This window comes from Ogataea parapolymorpha, chromosome III (assembly GCF_000187245.1).
Source record: "Ogataea parapolymorpha DL-1 chromosome III, whole genome shotgun sequence".
Lineage (NCBI taxonomy): Eukaryota > Fungi > Ascomycota > Pichiomycetes > Pichiales > Pichiaceae > Ogataea > Ogataea parapolymorpha.
Window position 1 is genome coordinate 574540 of NC_027864.1, and position 17983 is coordinate 592522.

The 17983-nt window shown below is 51.6% G+C and overlaps 10 protein-coding genes across 10 annotated transcripts; 4 read left to right on the plus strand and 6 right to left on the minus strand.

Annotated features, from left to right (window-relative positions):
• Positions 1 to 32: 32 nt before the first annotated feature.
• Positions 33 to 5480, plus strand: HPODL_00489 (COPII coat assembly protein SEC16; the record flags this gene model as incomplete). Its single annotated transcript, XM_014080443.1, has 1 exon — positions 33 to 5480. One exon carries the CDS (start codon positions 33 to 35, stop codon positions 5478 to 5480), a length of 5448 nt encoding a protein of 1815 aa, XP_013935918.1.
• Positions 5481 to 5921: 441 nt separating this feature from the next.
• Positions 5922 to 7069, minus strand: HPODL_00490 (uncharacterized protein; the record flags this gene model as incomplete). The annotated part of the gene is made up of 2 exons (XM_014080444.1): positions 5922 to 6991; positions 7024 to 7069. The coding sequence occupies 2 exons, from the start codon at positions 7067 to 7069 to the stop codon at positions 5922 to 5924; spliced, it is 1116 nt and encodes a 371-aa protein (XP_013935919.1).
• A 61-nt stretch (positions 7070 to 7130) lies between these two features.
• Positions 7131 to 8273, plus strand: HPODL_00491 (pre-mRNA splicing factor; the record flags this gene model as incomplete). The annotated part of the gene is made up of 1 exon (XM_014080445.1): positions 7131 to 8273. One exon carries the CDS (start codon positions 7131 to 7133, stop codon positions 8271 to 8273), a length of 1143 nt encoding a protein of 380 aa, XP_013935920.1.
• Positions 8274 to 8363: 90 nt separating this feature from the next.
• HPODL_00492 (40S ribosomal protein S6) lies at positions 8364 to 9074 on the minus strand (the record flags this gene model as incomplete). Its single annotated transcript, XM_014080446.1, has 1 exon — positions 8364 to 9074. One exon carries the CDS (start codon positions 9072 to 9074, stop codon positions 8364 to 8366), a length of 711 nt encoding a protein of 236 aa, XP_013935921.1.
• A 175-nt stretch (positions 9075 to 9249) lies between these two features.
• Positions 9250 to 10647, minus strand: HPODL_00493 (Transcription factor SMP1; the record flags this gene model as incomplete). Its single annotated transcript, XM_014080447.1, has 1 exon — positions 9250 to 10647. One exon carries the CDS (start codon positions 10645 to 10647, stop codon positions 9250 to 9252), a length of 1398 nt encoding a protein of 465 aa, XP_013935922.1.
• Positions 10648 to 10834: 187 nt separating this feature from the next.
• Positions 10835 to 12088, plus strand: HPODL_00494 (uncharacterized protein; the record flags this gene model as incomplete). Its single annotated transcript, XM_014080448.1, has 1 exon — positions 10835 to 12088. The coding sequence occupies one exon, from the start codon at positions 10835 to 10837 to the stop codon at positions 12086 to 12088; it is 1254 nt and encodes a 417-aa protein (XP_013935923.1).
• Position 12089: 1 nt separating this feature from the next.
• HPODL_00495 (uncharacterized protein) lies at positions 12090 to 12962 on the minus strand (the record flags this gene model as incomplete). The annotated part of the gene is made up of 1 exon (XM_014080449.1): positions 12090 to 12962. The coding sequence occupies one exon, from the start codon at positions 12960 to 12962 to the stop codon at positions 12090 to 12092; it is 873 nt and encodes a 290-aa protein (XP_013935924.1).
• A 117-nt stretch (positions 12963 to 13079) lies between these two features.
• HPODL_00496 (uncharacterized protein) lies at positions 13080 to 15209 on the minus strand (the record flags this gene model as incomplete). The annotated part of the gene is made up of 1 exon (XM_014080450.1): positions 13080 to 15209. The coding sequence occupies one exon, from the start codon at positions 15207 to 15209 to the stop codon at positions 13080 to 13082; it is 2130 nt and encodes a 709-aa protein (XP_013935925.1).
• Positions 15210 to 15287: 78 nt separating this feature from the next.
• Positions 15288 to 16202, plus strand: HPODL_00497 (Protein ATP12, mitochondrial; the record flags this gene model as incomplete). Its single annotated transcript, XM_014080451.1, has 1 exon — positions 15288 to 16202. The coding sequence occupies one exon, from the start codon at positions 15288 to 15290 to the stop codon at positions 16200 to 16202; it is 915 nt and encodes a 304-aa protein (XP_013935926.1).
• A 24-nt stretch (positions 16203 to 16226) lies between these two features.
• HPODL_00498 (uncharacterized protein) lies at positions 16227 to 17963 on the minus strand (the record flags this gene model as incomplete). The annotated part of the gene is made up of 1 exon (XM_014080452.1): positions 16227 to 17963. One exon carries the CDS (start codon positions 17961 to 17963, stop codon positions 16227 to 16229), a length of 1737 nt encoding a protein of 578 aa, XP_013935927.1.
• Positions 17964 to 17983: the final 20 nt, after the last annotated feature.

Here is a 17983-nt window from a genome sequence, read left to right on the forward strand (position 1 = left end):
AGCGAGACAACGACACAAACATAGATCTCGCAATGTCTCAGAATACGCAAAATCTCGGCGATGTGGACTCTGTGATCCAGAAGGGAGCCGATCAGGACACTGTGCTGGCTGACAGCCCCGTGTCTGATCCTGCCAGCAACGAGATCGACAAACAGGACTCTAAGCAGGATTTGTCGAGACCTGCAGGTATCGAGGCCGATGATCTGCTCGAATCCGAGCCTCCGCACACAGAAGGTGAGATTGAGCATTGCGAGACTGTTTCAGATCAACCCACGTTAGCTAATTCCGCGGAAACGCCTCTGGAGAAGACGATTTCGGACAACAACCAGACTGAGGGATCGGCTGTGTTGGGGCCTGAAAACGGAACAACTAGCGAGGAGATTCCGGCCGACTCTTCAGAACCTCTCCAGGACGCACATGCGGTCTCCTTAGAACCAGAATCGCTGCCCCAGGACTCCTTGCTCGTCGATAGCATACCTTCAAATGACGTGGTGCAACACATAGAACAGCCAGACGTGTCCAAGTCTCCGTTGGATGTGGAAGACACACCAGTTGAAGACAAGGACGAGACAGAGCATGTAATAGAGACAGTTAGTGTGGATAGCGGTGAAAAAAGTCCCTTGCCAGCAGAACAGAGCGAGACAGTGAATAAACCGAACACGGAGACGGCTGAGTTACCTGTGGAGCCCCAAAAGGAAGTGGAAGCCATTCAAGAAACACCGGAGAAGCCTGAACAGATCGAAGTACCTGATGTATCTGCAGCCAATATCCCTGACACCATAGAAGATCCTGTTCAGGAACCGTTGTCGAATGAAGCGGATAAGCATGGGCCTGCAGATTCTATTGATCCTGCAACAACGGTACCAGCAGAGACATCACAACCAGAAGAGGCGACGCTGCCGTGGGACGAGGAACCAGTGGAATCGCTTCCTTGGGAAACTGATGGCCCATCCGGATTTTTGCCTAAGGAACAGCCTCTGGAACAGTCCCAAGAAACAGCTCCGGAGCAACCTCTGGCGCAATCGACGGAAAAGGCTCCAGAGGGGTCGTTGGGACAACCTCAGAAGGAGATCCTTCCATGGGACACTGAGCCTAGCGAGCCACTGCCTTGGGAAGAGCGCAAGGAGCAAGACCCTCTGCCATGGGAGGCAACTCCTGGCACTGGCTCTGGAAATGAAGTAAACGTGACTCAGAGTTTCCTGGACTCACTTGGTGTTGAAAGTGCGAGTGAGGCTCCAAAAAATGACCCGTCTGTCGAGGATAGCGACGTTTTGAGTGAAGTTCAGAAAGAAAAGTCCCAGGAAGTTACTGAACAAGATGTGACAGCTACCGTGAAACCAGCTGAGCCAGAAGAGGCAGCAAAGCCACAGGAGGAGCAACAAACAGAGCCCAAGCTGGATGATAAGTTGAGTTTCCTCGAGGAAGATAACGAGCTCTTGCTGGACGAAGTTCTAGACGACGATTTCTTGGATGATGAGCCGTCTGCTGCGCAAGCCACCATTCCCGTTTCTCAGACACCTGCCGTTGGTTTGTCAAGACAATCGCCTGCTCCGGCATTTGCATCACGCTATGCCCCACAGGGGTTCCAGACTACTTCACCACCGCCTGCCATTCTGACACCCTCGTACACTAACTTCCAAGCTCCATCGTTCCAGCAGTCTCATATCAAGGAAAAACTGGAAAAAGAGAAGAAAAAGACGGACGCATACGATTTCCCTGCAGAGCTGCTAGCTAAGCACGCTCCTATCTCGAAAACGCCAGCTCCAAAGCAGAATGTGTATACTATGATTGAGCTTCAGAAAAGCCACGCACACAATCCAGCATCTCCGGCTTCGCAGTCGAATCCTCTGCCTCCACGGGCTGGCAGTGTTTCGTCTACTCGTTCGACGCCTCCACCTGGAAGAGCTACACTGAAACCACAAAAAAGCTTTTTTGAGGAACTTCCGCTTCCAAGCATTGCAACCCCTTCCTTGCATCCTAAAAATCCATATGAATTAAATGCGTCCAGCTCAACAGCTAAAAATCCATACCAACCAAAATCGCCCGCCATTTCACGAGCCAGTCCCTACTCTCCTATTGTTGCCAACGCGCAGCTAGCTGGCGTTAATCAACCTCCAGCAGGCGCTGTTCATCCTCCACCTCCTGTTGGTGGTCGGCCGAGAAAGTCTACCAACCCGTATGCGCCAGCTGAGGCTGGAGGGCACGCGAGAACGCCATCGACCACTTCCACTCCACCAGTGAATCCCAACGTTGTTCCGGTGCCCCACAAGTCGCCGATCGCCAAAATAGCAAGTCCAAGAAGTCCTAATGCACACATGCAATTTGCTCAGTCTGCTAGCGATACGAATAACTTTGGAATACCGCAACTCCAGCTTGGAGCTTCTCAGCCGCAAGTTAGGCATCATTCAAATCCACAGAAGGCTACAAAGTACTCTCCCTACGCGCCGCAAGCTCAGCAATCGAAGCTTGTTCCATTTCCTCACCCTTCGGCTCAGCCAAAGAGTAATTTCCAGCCATTAGACTCTGTTTATGGTGACAATCTGAAGCCGGATACCAGTTCTCCTACAGTGTCGCACAACAGAAGAAGCTCATTTCTTCCACCCGGGAAAAACTCCGGATACTCTTCTACGCGGAGCAACGCATCTACTCATCTGGTCCAGTCCACTCCAGCACCAGTTGTTGTCAACCCCGAAAATTTGGTCAGAAGACAGTGGCCGTTGTTTAGTTTCTCGGGCTCTAACAAAGTGGCATACCTCATTCCTTCTTCATACGGCTACGGACATCACAAACACAATGTGGAAATAATTGACGGGAATTGCGTCTTCAAGAACGAATTGCTCGTGCAGCAGTTCCCTGGCCCCTTGGTCAAAAATAGAACCAAGAGGAAGGACGTTGAAAAATGGATCAACGATAAGCTGCTATCTTTGGGAGCTGATTTGGAAGGCCCATTCACCTCGGAGGTCCATCTTTTGTGGGCTGTGATGAGAGCCCTTGTCATAAACATCAACAAGCCTGGTGACTTTGCTCAAAAGGAGTATTTGCGAAGCGTCGTGCAAGTTTTGAATCCTTCTTTGGTAGTCAGCGATAGTCAGGATGGACCTACTGATTTGAGCAGCATTGAGACCTACTTCGTTCCTAATCAAAAGCCTTTCAACGCGCACAAACTGGAACAGGTCGGTTTGCTCAACCTCAGCAAGTATCTGGAAGTTGGAGACAAGCTTAGTGCTCTTCAAATGGCCATTGGCGAGGAGGACTGGGCAATTGCACTGATTGTTGCAAACCTCCTCGGGCCAGAAGCTTTTGCTAAAGTCACCAAACTGTACACCGAAAGAACCTTTGATGCGGCAGATGTTCTGCAACAGAACCTGAGCTTCTGTTTGCAATCATCAGGCGAGAACGGATTGAGTGCCGAACAGTTCCACGGCAAAGAGGAGTGGGTAATCGACAACTTCAGATCTGTTATTCCATTCGTCCTTCTCAACAACAAGAATCCCGCTCCTGTGTTGGTTCAAGTTGGTACTTTACTTTCAGAGGCCGGCTTTGAGCTCCACGGCAAACTCTGTTTCTTGCTGTCTGGCCTGCCACTGATTCCTAAAATTCAAACCGTGTCGCCTAGCGACATTGACTCGATGATCATTGACGAGCTTTATGAGTACGTGTTGAGTTCATCCTCAAACATCCCTCCAGCTTTTTCAAATGGTTTCCCACATATTCTTTCCGTCAAGGTTCGCCACGCTTCCTACTTGTTGGATGTTGGTCATTTTGCGGAGGCTAAGAAGTACGTTGATCACACAACAGGAGTCATCAAATCCAAAGCTACCTACGTTGACCCTACCGTTGCATTTGCCAATGATCAGCTGTTGGAGAGACTTTCCCAGACAGAAATCGAGGTCTCTGGATGGTTTGGCGGAAAGTTGGGCAGATCTGGCTTGGACAAGGTTTGGGGCCATCTGGACAAGTCGTTTAACAAATTTGTTGCAGGTGAGGAGCTTGAGGACGGCAAAAAAGCGAAATCGGAAGGTGTCTTTGCCAAATATAGTCCTGCTCCCTCTCGCACTCAATCTCAGCTGGACTTATCCACCATACAGCCACAGTCTCAGCCTGTGATTCCAACTTACCAAACATTATCCCGAGCACCGTCGTTTGGCATGTACGCCTCTTCTTCTCACTCGCAGTCTGCTCCTACAACATCGTCAACTTCCACTCTTATTCAATCTCATCAGCCTTACTCGCAGGCAAAGACAAAGTCGAAAAAGGCTTCCGCTTATGCCCCTCTTTCTCAGCAAGGTGCTGGCAACGTTTACGATAACGAGAAGCCGATGCCGAATACTGCTCCTTTGTCATCTCCTGGATCGTCCCCTTCGGCGCAGATAGCAGATCAAACCCAGGGTGCCGTTTCGTATCCACCAGCTGCTGCAAGATCCCAGTCTTTTGTAGAGGTTGGACGTGCTCGCCCTGAGCTGCCGTTCACAACATCTACTCCAGGGCCGGGACAAACTTACGCTCCTCAAAGTCCGTTCCAATTGGACAACCGTGAAGCTTCCGGAAAGGTTTCCAAATACGGTCCTCGCAAGGAGCCTGCAGATTTTAGTGCCTATTCACCTGCTCCAGCTGGTAAGGAAGAAAAACCGGATTTTGGTGAAGAGCATGATACGTCCATAATGACCGACGACATTGTTCAGCAACCGGCTGCCAGAAAGTTTGTGCCAAACCGAGTTGAGTCGCTGGAAATCTCTCCTGTTCAATCAAACGAGCCTCCAGCCCTGCCGGCGGCACCACCCACGCTCCCTGAATCGCAGGCAGAAAACAAGCCACCAAAGGCTTCCAACGCTCCGCCAAAGAAGCCGAACGTCTACAATCCTTATGCGCACGTGACCTCGAGAAAATCTAACGGATCCAAGCAGAGCCGGTACAAGCCTGCTACGAACGTTATGGCTGAATCTACCCAAGCCCCTAACGACACTAATGCCCAGGACTCCCAGGCTCCTGACTTCGATTCCTATGATTTCTACAGCTACGGGGGCTACCATGCTCCTACTGCTGCAGAGATCGAGGCCGCTAAGAAAGCCGAGGTGGAGGAAAAAGAGAGACAGGAAGAGGAGTCATTGCATCCGGCTGAAAAAGAGCCAGAAGACCACCGTAGTCCTGAGCTCGAGTCGGACATCGATTCAGAGCCCAACGACGAACCATTACCTCCTCCTAGTGGCAGAATCCTGAGGCCTGCTGCCTCGTTCCATGCTGCAGATGCAAGCCATCTCCAGAGCATGTTTGACCCTCCATCTGCTCCATACAGACCGGCAAAGTCACCGGCTACCGTTATCACGGATCAAAAGCGGTATCATGCTGAAGACGACGATCAGGAGTACTACGACGATGTGGTAGATGATGATGATGACGACGACGAAGAAACGAAGGAGCAGAAGAGAAAGCACAATGAGGAAGAGGAAAAAAGAAAAAGGAGCAAGAAGAGGCCAAGATGAAAGAGGAACAGCAGAAGCATGCGGAAAGGGGAGGAAGCTCGTGGTTCGGCTGGTTGGGAAAGAAGAAAAACGACCAGCCTAAGCCTATCAGAGCCAAACTGGGCGAAGAGAGTTCATTCTATTACGACGAGAAGTTAAAGAGATGGGTGAACAAGAACGCCTCGCCGGAGGAGCAGGCCGCTTCAACGCCGCCGCCGCCGCCTCCAGTCAAGCGGGCTGTTTCTGACTCTGCGTCGGTCAAGCCTCAGGCTAACAAGCCTGGCGCAATGGGAGCACCTCCACGCGGACCGCCAGCGGGCCCACCTACTCCTGCAACGGTGAACGGCGCCAAAAAATCGGATAACATCGAGGACCTGCTTTCGATGTCTGCTTCTACAGCGCGCAAGTCCAAGCGTGGTCCGCGTCGTGGCTACGTTGACGTTATGGGACAGAAATAAGGAGCTATTTGGTGTCATAATACCTAAAGTCTAGCTGGCGCACGTTATCCTCGAGGTCGATGAGCTTTAGACAGGGCACTATGGACGAGAGTTTTGAGATGCCAATGAGCGCCAGCGTGCAGTCGGGCAGCGTGAGTCTGTAGAGTCTGAGGTTTTTGTCTAGCGAAGCGATGATGACGAGGAACGAGAAGTCGTTGATTTTGACGCAGTCGAGCGACGCGATGGACCCGATCAATGCGATGTTGAACTGTTTGACCACTCTTTCTGCAGCCAAGTCGAAGATGCCAATTGTGTTGAACGAGTCCATGAACAGGATCTTGCACTTGTTCAGCGTGGTGATGTGGTTGATCGAATGTGGCGAGAGCTGGAATACTTGGATGGGCACCTTGGCGAAATACGGCTTGTACATGAGCAGTTTGCCGAACTTGGTTGTGGCGAGAATCGTGAGGTCGGCGTCCTCGCACGACTCGCGTACAAACACCGCGTTCTTAAGCCACGGGAAGTCTCCGTTCGGTTTGGGGTTTGCGGTCTTGAACACCGGTTTTATCGTGATAATACTTCTGCATATTCTGAGAAACGTCGACTCGGACGTCTGGCGTTGGTGGCTTTCGTAGTCTTTGCGGAAATCGTACATCTCGAGGCTGTTGTTGTATCCTCCCGTTACGAACTTGAACGGGTTGTCCAGCGGGCGGCAGAACTCGACAGGGTCTTCGATCAGCATAAAAAAGCCACCCTCGAGGTCTGGCTCGTCCACCAGTTTGCTGATGTTGTAGACAGACACCAGTCCCCTGTTGCTGCAGCTGATCAGAAAATGGTCCACCACGTTCAGGGCAACCATAAAGTCGGAGCCCAGGCGTAAGTTTTCTGTGAGCGAGATGAGTGGCATGGACGATTTGGCGTTGTAGATGTCGATCAGGCCTCCCTGGCGCGCAATTGCCGTGTATGTGGTGTTATTAAATTTGAACGGGGTGATCTGTTCGATGATGGCGGCCGAGTAAAGCGAGGAGTACTGTGCTGGTGTTGGTCGGGCGAGTCTGATCTTGCGGTCGGCTTCATTTTGGGAAATGGCGATTTCTGGTGTTAATTGGCCCGCGACGTCTACTTACCGGTCAATTTGGCCTTGTCTCGCACTGTCGATAGAAGTATCTTCATGGGGAGGAAGATAACGGAGCGACGCGTCGAAGTAAATATTTTTTTTAACATTTATTTTGTCATGACCGATGCTCCGCCAGAGGAAATCCGTGCGGTCATCGAGAAGACGGCCGGGTTTGTTGTGCGCAACGGCGAGTCGTTTGAGCAGCGGCTGTTGACAAAGGAGGCAAAAAACCCCAAGTTTGCCTTTCTCAGGAAGGGTGATGTGCACCACGAATACTACCAGAAATACATACAGGATCTGCGGAGCGGCGAGGCCAAACAGCCGCCGAAAGAGGCTCCTGAGGTGCCGGAGCTGCGGTTCATCATATCGCCAGGCAAAGTTTCCGCTCTGGACGTGGACATGATCAAGCTTGCAGCGCAATATGTGGCTCTGAACGGTGAAGAGTCGATCGACGTGCTAAAGGAACACGTTTCTCATGACAAGAAACAGACTATCCAATTTGAGTTTCTGAACGTCTCGCACTCGCTCCATGGGCTTTTCAGGCAGTATTTGGAGTCCTACAAGCTGATCTTGGCAGAGAAGGAGAAAATACTGCACGAGCTAGAAAATTACGACCAGACAGAGTTTTTGGACCGCTGCTACGCGCGCGCGCAGCAAATGGCCAAGGCCGAGGAGGAGCAGACCAAGGAGAAACAGCGGCTGGAAAAAGAGCAGATGGAATTCGCGTCTATCGACTGGCAGGACTTTGTCGTGGTGGAGACCATCGAGTTCACAGAGGTCGACGAGGTGGCACAGCTGGCACCGCCGCTCGACCGGGGAGAATTGGAGTACCGCTCGTTGCTGGAGAAAGGAGAGGAGGTGCTTTCTGAGGAGGAAGACGAGAGCCAGGAGGACGAGGAGGAGGAAGAAGTGCCGTTGTACGAGGAGCAGAAAGAGACGGTGGAGCCGCCAAAGGCACGTCCTGGCATGAAGATCCGGTCTGCAGGCGAATCGCGGCTCAAGAGGAAACATGAGGACCAGAAGTTTGCGGAAAACACGAAAAACGGCGAGCGACAGGTGGTTTGTCCGTTGACCGGACAGCTTATTCCAGAAAGCAAATTCGGCCAGCATCTAGCCATTTTGCTGCGTGATCCAAAGTACAAGGAGGAAAAACAGCGATACGAGGCCAAGATGAAGTACGGCGACGGCCTGAGCACGGACGAAATATACGATAACATCAAACGGCTCGCGGATATCGACAAGCGACAAAAAACACAGTGAAAATATCCTAATAAATGATTATAGTATAGATGAATACATGGAGCACCAAGCTCGCTACTGTCACTTACCTGCATATATTCACTACATTACCTAAGCCTTCAACGAAGAAGCTCTTCTCTTTTTGATCTCAGCCTTCTCAGCCTTACGCTCGTGCAGACGCTGGGCAAGCAGTTGGGCGTACTCAGCAGCAGCATCTCTTTGGGCCTGGGCGTTCTTAACCTTCGCAGCCTTGACAGCTCTCTTTCTTTGGAGTCTCTGAGGAGTGATCAGTCTCTGAATCTTTGGAGCCTTGGTGTACTTCTTGTCGCCCTTAACAACCTCTCTTCTAATAACAAATTGTCTAACGTCGTCCTCCTTGGTCAAACCGTAGAACTTTCTGATGTGGTTGGCTCTCTTAGGACCCAATCTCTTTGGGACCTGAGTGTCAGTCAGACCCTCGATCTCCTGCTCACCCTGCTTGACAACAACAAGGGACAAGACAGCAAGGTCGCTACCAACAATGCAACCTCTGACAGACTTTCTCTTTCTCTCTCCGGATCTTCTTGGTCTGTAACAGGAGACACCCTTGGTCAAAAGCAGCTTGACTCTGTTTGGGATCATGACACCCTGCTTCATTGGGAAACCTTGCTTGTCGTTACCACCAGTGATCTTGAAAACGTAACCCTTGAACTCATCGCTCACGGCGTCTCCCTCGACCTCCTGGCCCATTCTCTTCTCGTAGAAGGCTCTCAGTTTGTGCTCATCGTCAATGTCGATACTCTTCTGGGTACCGTTGGCTGGGTAAGCGATGTTCAACTTCATGGTTAGTACACTTTGCGGATAGTTTTCTGTCTACCTACCTTCATCTTTAGTAGAGAATATTTCACGAATTTTTTTTCGCTGAAAAACAAGCGTGAAAAACTTGTAAACCCTGTATTTGGTCACGTGCTCGAGTAAGAAAAAAAATTAAAAAGCACTTACTTAAGCTACTATACACTTATTTGTCTTCCTCTCGTCGCTCGGCAGCCTGGGCAGCCTGATTGTAGATCGCCGAGCCGATAACTTGTAGCGGGCTTGTCATTGTGGAGAAATTCCCGTCCGGGCCCTGTGTGCCGCTGCTGCTTGTCGGACCACCGTACGTGGAGCCAGACGACGTAGCAGGGCCACCTTTCTGTCCAGAGTCGCCGTTATTGGCACCTCCCTGTTGCTGATTTAGCTGCTGGGGCACGTGGTGGTTGGGCTGGCCGTTGGATCCGGGTCCTGACGGGCATCCTGGGTTTTGCACGGTAGGATTCCCTGTCCCCATCGTCATAGGCCAGTCCTGGCTATAATATACATTGGGCGAAGGAAACATGTCCAGAAACCGCGAAGAGAGTCCCGAAGGGAGCACTGGTGTGTCCCCGGTGTAGTTAAAGAACGGCGGCGGCCCCGTGGACGATTTTGGCTGGAATTTGGCGCTGTAGGGTGCAAAATTCTGCTGCTGCACTAATTGCTGTTGTTGCGGACCCAGGGGAAAGACCGGAGTGGGAAGGATCTGTGTCGGAGACATTTGCGGGAGCGAGGAAAACAGCCCGTGGGGCAGCGTCGCCGACACAGGAGTCGATTTGTTGGAGGAATTGGTCTGATCTAGCGGGTTTTGGGCGTTCTGTTGGGTCATGATGTTGAGTCCCGGCAAGAACGAGTTGGAGGTCGGGGTGGCTGCAATGCTGACTTTTTTCGCGTTCTGCGACGTGCGTCCAGGCGCGGCGCCAGCGTCTCCACCCTCTTTGGTCGTGTTCAGCTGGCCCGATTCCAAAGCTGTCACTGTGATGTCGCTGTCTGAGGTCGATCTGTCGTTGCTAGGAATCTGCAAGCTCAGCAGCGGCCGCTTGGACAGTTTGGAATTCAGGGGCATCACGCCTGTTTCCTTGGGCGGCACAAATGTTGGTCTTCGTGAACGATCCTCAGACGACACCGATCTGGAGAGTTTCCGCTTCTTGGTGGGAGTTTCCTCGTACTCTGCGTCCTCGTCCTCCTCTCCGTCCAATTCAGAGTGGTTCGGGTCGTCCGATATATCCCCGTCTACGGAATCCTGCTTCACGTGTCTGTTGTCGTTTCTGGCTCCCTTCTTAGTCGAGACTCTGGAAACTAGCTTATAATTGCCATAGTCTTGCGGCCTTTTCGACTCCTGGGTCTGTCCTGACTGCTGGTACTTCTCTATCACCGCCTGCGGGTTGTTGGATGAATATTCGTAGACCTTGTGGTTGTGACCGATGATAATTACGGCGATATCAACCTTGCAAAGGATCGACAGCTCGTGGGCCTTCTTGAACAGTCCGGCTTTTCGCTTCACGAACGTTACAGTCCTGTTCCGTTCATCATTGATTGGCTGGATCTCGATTTTTCTTCTGCCCATAATGACATAGGTGTCTGCTACCGGTGAACCTTTTTCACTTCCCTGATTTCAGTTTTTGTTGTCAGTTGCTAAAATTAACTTTTTTTTTCAGGGCCTGGTCGATCGACCTATTGGGGCAGAACAGAATACTGCCGTGCAGGGATATAAGCTGCGTTCTGGCCATGCTACTGCAGTCCTGTCCCATAAAATGCTCATCACGATGTGTATTTGTGCGCTGCTACTAGCATCATTCCCTGCAGACTGTCAGCCGGTCCCGCGAAATTTCTCGGCACCGACGCCAAAGTCCGGCGTATCGACGTCATGGGACCTGTCCCGAATCGTCAGTCGCCACCAGCCCAAGGGCGTCCCGCTCAACAATGAGGATGTTTTCGTTTTTCTGGACAAGCTGGCGTCTTTTCTGCAGATCACAAACTGTGACAATAAGCACGGCGCTCTCAAGCTACCATCGGAAGCAGGCCCCACAAGTCTGCAGTTCCCGCCCAAATTAGAGCAGTTTACCAATATACCAAATAACACCACCGATGTGGAGATAGTGAAGCAGCTTAATACGAAGAAGCCTTCCAGCAAGCTCGACTGGACGCAGTATCTGCTCAACGGTAAGGGCATGCTATTTCTGGACCACCATTACAAAAAAATTGTCGTTTCGATCCGATCAGATCTCGAGCTCAAAGACTATTTTGCCATCTACAGTGACCAGGCCATCAATTTTTGGCCCCAGGTGTACCAGGAAGGTTTCTGGAAGTCGGTCAAGAAGAAGGTGGACCCCAGCATGGTCGAACACCCATACACTTACTATCGGAGCCAGTACTGGGGCTACTACTGGAGAAACTACTTCAAGCTCAACAAAGTGCATTCTGGCTACTCTAACATTGCCGACAGGATGTTCGAGGACATCTTTGTGGAGTACCTCAAGGCCAAACAGCAGTATCCGGACTACCAGCTGGTGATAGCGGGTCATTCTATGGGCGGTTCTATTGCCTCGATCATCAGTTTGAATTTCCACCTGGTGCAGGTCGCCAACGTGCTGGTCACTTTCAACTCTCCCAAGCTCTGGTCCGAGAGTCTTGCCAACATGTACGACAGGGTGTCTGGGACGACTCAAATAAGGGACGTCAATATGGGCCTCGAGTCTGGCTATTTGAGGCTCTGGAACACCAGAGACGCGTGGAACCTGTTCCCTCCCGCTTCTCTTCTAAGCGTAGTGTTTTCGACGGCATTCAAGCACAGCGGGCTGTCGCTGGCAACCGAGCAGAACAGGCTGGACATGGCGATGCGCGACCTGGTGGTCGAGTACGATCTCCTGGGCAAATGGGACTATGAAATGGAGCACAAGCATTGCAAGTTCATCAAGAGCACCGACGAGTTTGTGAACGTCATGTCGTGGGACGCGCACCGAGTTCTGCTCCGCGACATCTGGGCCTGTGTCGACCTGAAGCCGTAGCTTATAGTTCTGCGTCCTGGATTTGCTCTGCAAAGACGGGGCCGTCGTAATGTTCAAAATTGGGGCTTTTCCCGCTTTTGTAGCTGCCCTGGCTGTTGGGGTCGCTTTCGTTGTCGAACGGGCTTTCGTCCGTCACGGCGGGCATCGAGAGGTTAAGCGGCGTCATCGGTGGCATCGAGAGCGAGCAGGGCAGGAATTCTGGCGAGCGGCCGCCGATCGAGTTCGGGACCGAGTCTGTTCTCGTCAAAGGGAGGTGAGTAGGAAATCTTGTGTTGAGCCGAAGACTGGGGGCGTTGATGTAGGACGAGCTGCGAGACTTGAGCGAGTTTGGCGGCGACGACTGGTTCAGGTTGAAGTTCGACGGCGACGCCGCGAGCGACGTCGGGATCAGGGACGGTGAGTCTGGCGCCGCGTGGATCGCCATCGGCTGCGCACGGGCGCTCGTCTTGGGCGACGTGAACGAGTACTTGCGGTAGTACTGCTGCTGCTGTGGGACTGCGGTCGCCGACGACGTCTGGAGCAGCGGCAGACGTGGGTTAGTGAAAGTTCGTTGTAAATTGGACGGAGTGGACGAAAGCGTGGCGACCTGTTGGTTAAGCGACAAAAGCGAAATGTTAGAGGCCGACGTGATCAGGTGGCCCTGCGAGTCGAACCCAACGGACGTGGCCAGCAACGCCGGCGACTCGCCGCCAATTGGCTGGGGATCTCGGGCGTCGCGAGGCTCCAGGTCCAACAAATTGCCGTTCTTCTGGCTGGTTCGCGACAGCAACGTGTTGACGCTATCTGTCTCTTGGAGAGTGGTGCTCGAGAGGTTTTCGTGCATGTTGGGGTTCATCAGCTGGTTGGTGAGCTGGCCGGGGGCGTTTTGCGACATCAACGTGGAAAGGACAGAAAGTTGCAATATGTATGAGCAATCTATTCTGCGGGCGGGAGTATATCAAGATAAAATTTTTCAACTACACAGCCTGTCACGATAAGCTTAATTGATGACTCAGGACGACTCGTCAAAAAAATCCTCCACTTCTTCGATAATATCTTCGGCAGCCTCCTCCACAGACTCCCACATGTCGTGGAATGAGAAGTGTGGCTTGCCGGGAGGAGCACGGTCGGGCTCGGAGTCTTCGTCGTCCGCGTCCGAATCGTCATCGCTCGAATTATCAGGATCATCATGGGCCTGACCCTTGCCTTTCTCTTTGTCCCCCTTGTCCTTTTCCTTTTCCTTCTCCTTCTCCTTCTCCTTCTCCTTCTCCTTCTCCTTTTCCTTCTCTTTCTCTTTCTCCTTCTCTTCCTCTTCCTTCTCCTTTTCCTTTTCCTCTTCCTCCTCCTCATCCTTCTCATCCCCCTCCTCTCCCTTCTCATCGTCCCCCTCCTCTCCCTTCAGATCTGGCTCAGCACGGCTGTCGCCCCACAGAAGGTCCACGGTCGCTGTTTTGTAGACCCACTCCACGTCAAAGTCCGTGTCCGGGTATTTCCTGCTGTCCCTCCACGTCTCGGGCAGCGCGTGACTCGGGGACAGCACGGAGGGCAGACTGCCGTTGTTGGGAGCAGGCGTCAAATTCAGCGACTCGCACACAATGTTGTACACCTCAGTGTTTTCGAACGGCAGCATCTTGTAGGACGAGCCCATTTTGTGCTCAAAGTAGGGGCCCGTAGCAATAAATAATGACCTCATCAGCACTTCCGTGTTGTTGTAGCCATGCACGCCTTTTGGAGTGTAGTGGTGGTTCTTCTCCATAAACTCGTGCGTGGTGATTGCATAGCCAACTTTTGGAATGATCCATATCGGCGCGATACGCGAGTCGTACTGACTTCTTCCTCCAACCAGCTGGTTCTCGATATCCTCCTTTTTGTGCACACTGTAGTGGCTGTTCTGCGGATCTGCGCGGTATTTCTCCATGATCTCGCTAAACACCTCATCCACATCGAACTCGGCAAATGGCCGAAGCCCATACAGTGGCCAGCCGTCAATATGTTCGATTTTATCCAGCTCCACCAAATCGTCCAAATAAATAAGACGTTCGTCAGAAGTAGGCGCCATGCCATGGTCAGAAACAACAATCATGTTCACCAGATGGGTCAGGTTGCGTTTCTCCAACTCCACGTAGACAGCCTCCAAAAAGCGGTCCACATACGTGAGTCCTTGGGCAAGCTCCGGACCAGAAACCCCGTACTCGTGGCCCAGAGTGTCTATGGTTGGAACGTAAGATAATAGCAACTCGGGCCTTAAAGCCAACGGCCTGTCCAGCCACTCAAATAGGCGGTCAATTTTCCTCGACAAAACTTCAGACTTGTTGAACCGGTCAACCTCCATGGGATTCATATTTGTGCCATAATCGACCTCCGACCCTGGCCACATGTGTACTGCGCTGCTGACGCCCTGGCGGGCTGCTGTAGACCACAAGGGCTCACCACCCCACCATTGGGGCTTCAAAGCGATCGAGTCGTTGGTATTGGCGAAGGTTTCGTGCGATGCGGCGTCGTAGAAGCGGTTCGAGACGATTCCGTGATAAATAGGTTTGAGCCCCGTCACCAGCGTATAGTGGTTCGCAAACGTGACTGTTGGATTTGATGGAATCATGTATGGCGGTGCATATCCCTTTCCGATCATCAAATTGTGCAAGAACGGCGTCAGGGCCGGCGAGATGTAGTGAGGATGGAACCCGTCAAGAGAGATAAGAATAGTCGTTGGGTAGAACTCGTGCGTTCCGTTGGACAATATAGGCTTTGCCAATGTTTTGACAGATCCTCCCGAGCGTGAGCGCGTAACGACAAGCGAGATGGCGAGCAATATGGCCAAAAACCCGCCCAGAAGAAGATGGAAATACAGCTTTTTGTAGTTGCGTGATTTCACTGGCCCGAACTCGCCCAGCTCGGCAAAACTCGAATCTGACCTGTTGCGGTCAAACATCTCGATCGTGTCGAGATACTCAAAGCCCTTGGGGCTCTGTCGGAACACCTTGAGGAAGTTTGTCTTGACCTTCCCAAAGAAAGATTCAGGAGCAGGTCTTAGGTTGCGCAAATCCAGCGAAACGTTGTCATCGTCATAGTCATCAATTCTAAACGTCTCGTCGTCCGCATCTAGGTCTGTGACAGGCACATCAACGGCGAACCCAGAACTCATTATATGGGTCGATCGACCTTTGTGTGGTTTAACAAGAAAATCAAATCAAATAATTATTCCCAAAAAAATAATTTTCTCATGGCTTTCGTCCTTAGAAATATAAAAGCCCCTCTATTCAGGGGTTATGCGACGCTGGGTGCGCAATCCACTAAGGCCCCGTCTGAAACTAGGAAACTGGAGCAGACACTTACCAAATTCTGGGAAAAAGTGGACTTGGCAGAGAAAGACGATGGGTACCATATCCTGCTCGACGGCAAGTCGATCAAGACGCCGCTCGGTTTCCAATTGACGGTCCCAAAAAATAAGCACACTCTGGCGTATTTGCTGGCCCACGAGTGGAAACATCTGCCTAGTTTGCAGATCAAACCATATTTGGTGCCACTTACTTCTCTGGTCTCGAGATGCATTGATCTGGAACAGTCGCACAACAAACAAGATGCAGAGCTGTTGACCAAAGTTGGCGACAAGGAGAACCTGAAAGCGCTTCTATTGAGATATCTTGACACTGACACTCTTCTTGTGTTTTCTCCAGCCAAAGACTGCGACGGAAAGCTCAGAGAGGCCCAGGAACAGACGTACCGGCCAATCATCAAGTCGATGGAGGAATTTTTCCAGCCCTACGCGGAAAATGGCGAGGAGGTCAAGCTGACCTACATGGACTCGGACGTCCACGGACTCGTTGGCAATAAACAGCCAGAGGCCACTGTGAAAGCAGTCCGCAAATGGCTCGATACTCTGGACTTCTGGTCGCTGGTTTCGCTTGAGAAGGCCACTCTGACTGCCAAATCCTTCCTTAGTGGCGTGGCCATCCTCAGACTCAACAACAAACAGGACCAAATCGACCTGACCGTCGACGATATCGCCCGCGCTGCCACCTTGGAGACAATTTATCAGACGGAACGCTGGGGAGAGGTCGAGGATACTCACGACGTGGACAAGGTTGATGTCCAGAGAAACCTCACCAGCGCCTCGTTGATCGTCTACGAGCATTAACATACTGTATATATATTAGATGTTTCACTTTTTAGTATTTGATGCGATTGACGTCGAGGTAACGAACGTTTTGATGGACGGATTGTATGTTGTGGTACTCAGGTTTGAGCTGTAAGAACTGGAGTTCGACAGAGACGTGGATCTAGTTAGAACGTTCTGGAAGAGCTGGTTGGCCTCATCAACTCCTGCAGTTTTGAGCCAGAATAGCGTCACGGCGCTCTGTAGATCGCAGCTGGTGATGTGGATGTCCATTGCCGAGGCCCGTCTCACAATTGTGCTGTCATTGAGCTTGATTAGAAACTCTGTACGTAGTTCGGACTCGACGTTGGTTCCCATCAGATAGTTCTCCGAGTCGGACTGGAGCAGCAAAAGATCGACGCTTACCGGCTGCGACCATTGGTTATCCTCCCATTTGCACCATTCAACGCGTTGCAGGAACAAATGTTTGCTCTTGCGGAAAATTTCCTCGGCAACAGAATCCGTAGGCTCGGAAACAGTCAGTTTTTTCTTGATGATGGTGGAAAGCATACCAAACACAGATTGCTTTTTTTTCTTTAAATAGCTGCCATTGATGCCATGTTGATAGTTCTGTGCAAACCGTTGCGGATCGAATGAATTGAGCTTTGACGACGACACAGGCTGCAATGGAGCTCTGGGAGCTTCTCTGGCCGGGTGAATTTCGGCCACCTGCGGCTGCTGCACTCTATAAGCCTTAACCTCAGAAACACGGTGGTGTTCCTGACTTTCGGGCTCTTCTGATGACACTCTTCCCTGCAATTGAATTCCCATACCCATCGAACGTGTCTTGGTCAGCCTAGCAGGCCTATTCCAGAACTTGGCCAGTCTCGAGTGCATGGCACTGTTCAGCTTCAGATACACACAAATGCCTGTGTCCAGCGTGTGCTTAAATACATAAATCTCATCCTCCACCTGCTTGTCGTAGTGGAGCTCGTTGGCACGCAATGGCGGGAAAACCAGCGTCCGTTCCCCCTTTTCGAGAGACACCAGCGCAACAGTCTGGTTTTTGAGAAACATCAGCTCAAGAGTCTTGAAAATCAACGACGTATCTAGCTTCTCGTTCGTGTAGTACATCTCTGTCCGGTACGTCTCCACGATGCTGTTCATACTAAAACTGGAACATATCATTGAGAAATCGGTCATTGAACGCACGCTGGAAAAATTGACGTGCTTGTCCAGCTTCTTGCGCTGGAGACACTCCATTCTATGCGCCTCCTCCATTGTCTGCTCCAATCTGTGTGTGGCGACTTCCAGGTCGGAAAAAACCGACCCGCCTTGCAAACGGTCCATCTGCAGACTCAGTATGTTCTTGACGGCCCTAATGCTCTGGTGCAAATAAGCCAGTCTAAGAAGCGGCTGGCGACGCAGTTCAACCTCAGAAACCGACTGGTTTTCCTGCAAACGGTACAGACTGATGTATTGCTTGTACGACTTGATCGCGTCCGTGCACCATTTTGCAAACTTGGCAGCCAGCACCGCCAGGTCGTCTGTCTGGAGTATTTGTGCCAGTTCGCGGTGCATCACGATGAGCGTCCGCACAACTTTGGCCAGTTTCGCGTTCATTTTCTGACGGTGGCTCATCTGCTCCTCGATATCATCGTCTACCGAGTCGTCAAAGTAGTTGTTGAACCGCACATCAAACGCGTTCACGAGTCTCATCAGCGACCCCAGTTCGCTGACGTAGTGTGATTCCGTGGTCTTGATCTCGTCCAGCACATGGCCAGCGTCCATTGGAGAGTTCATTGCCCACGCCTAAACGATAA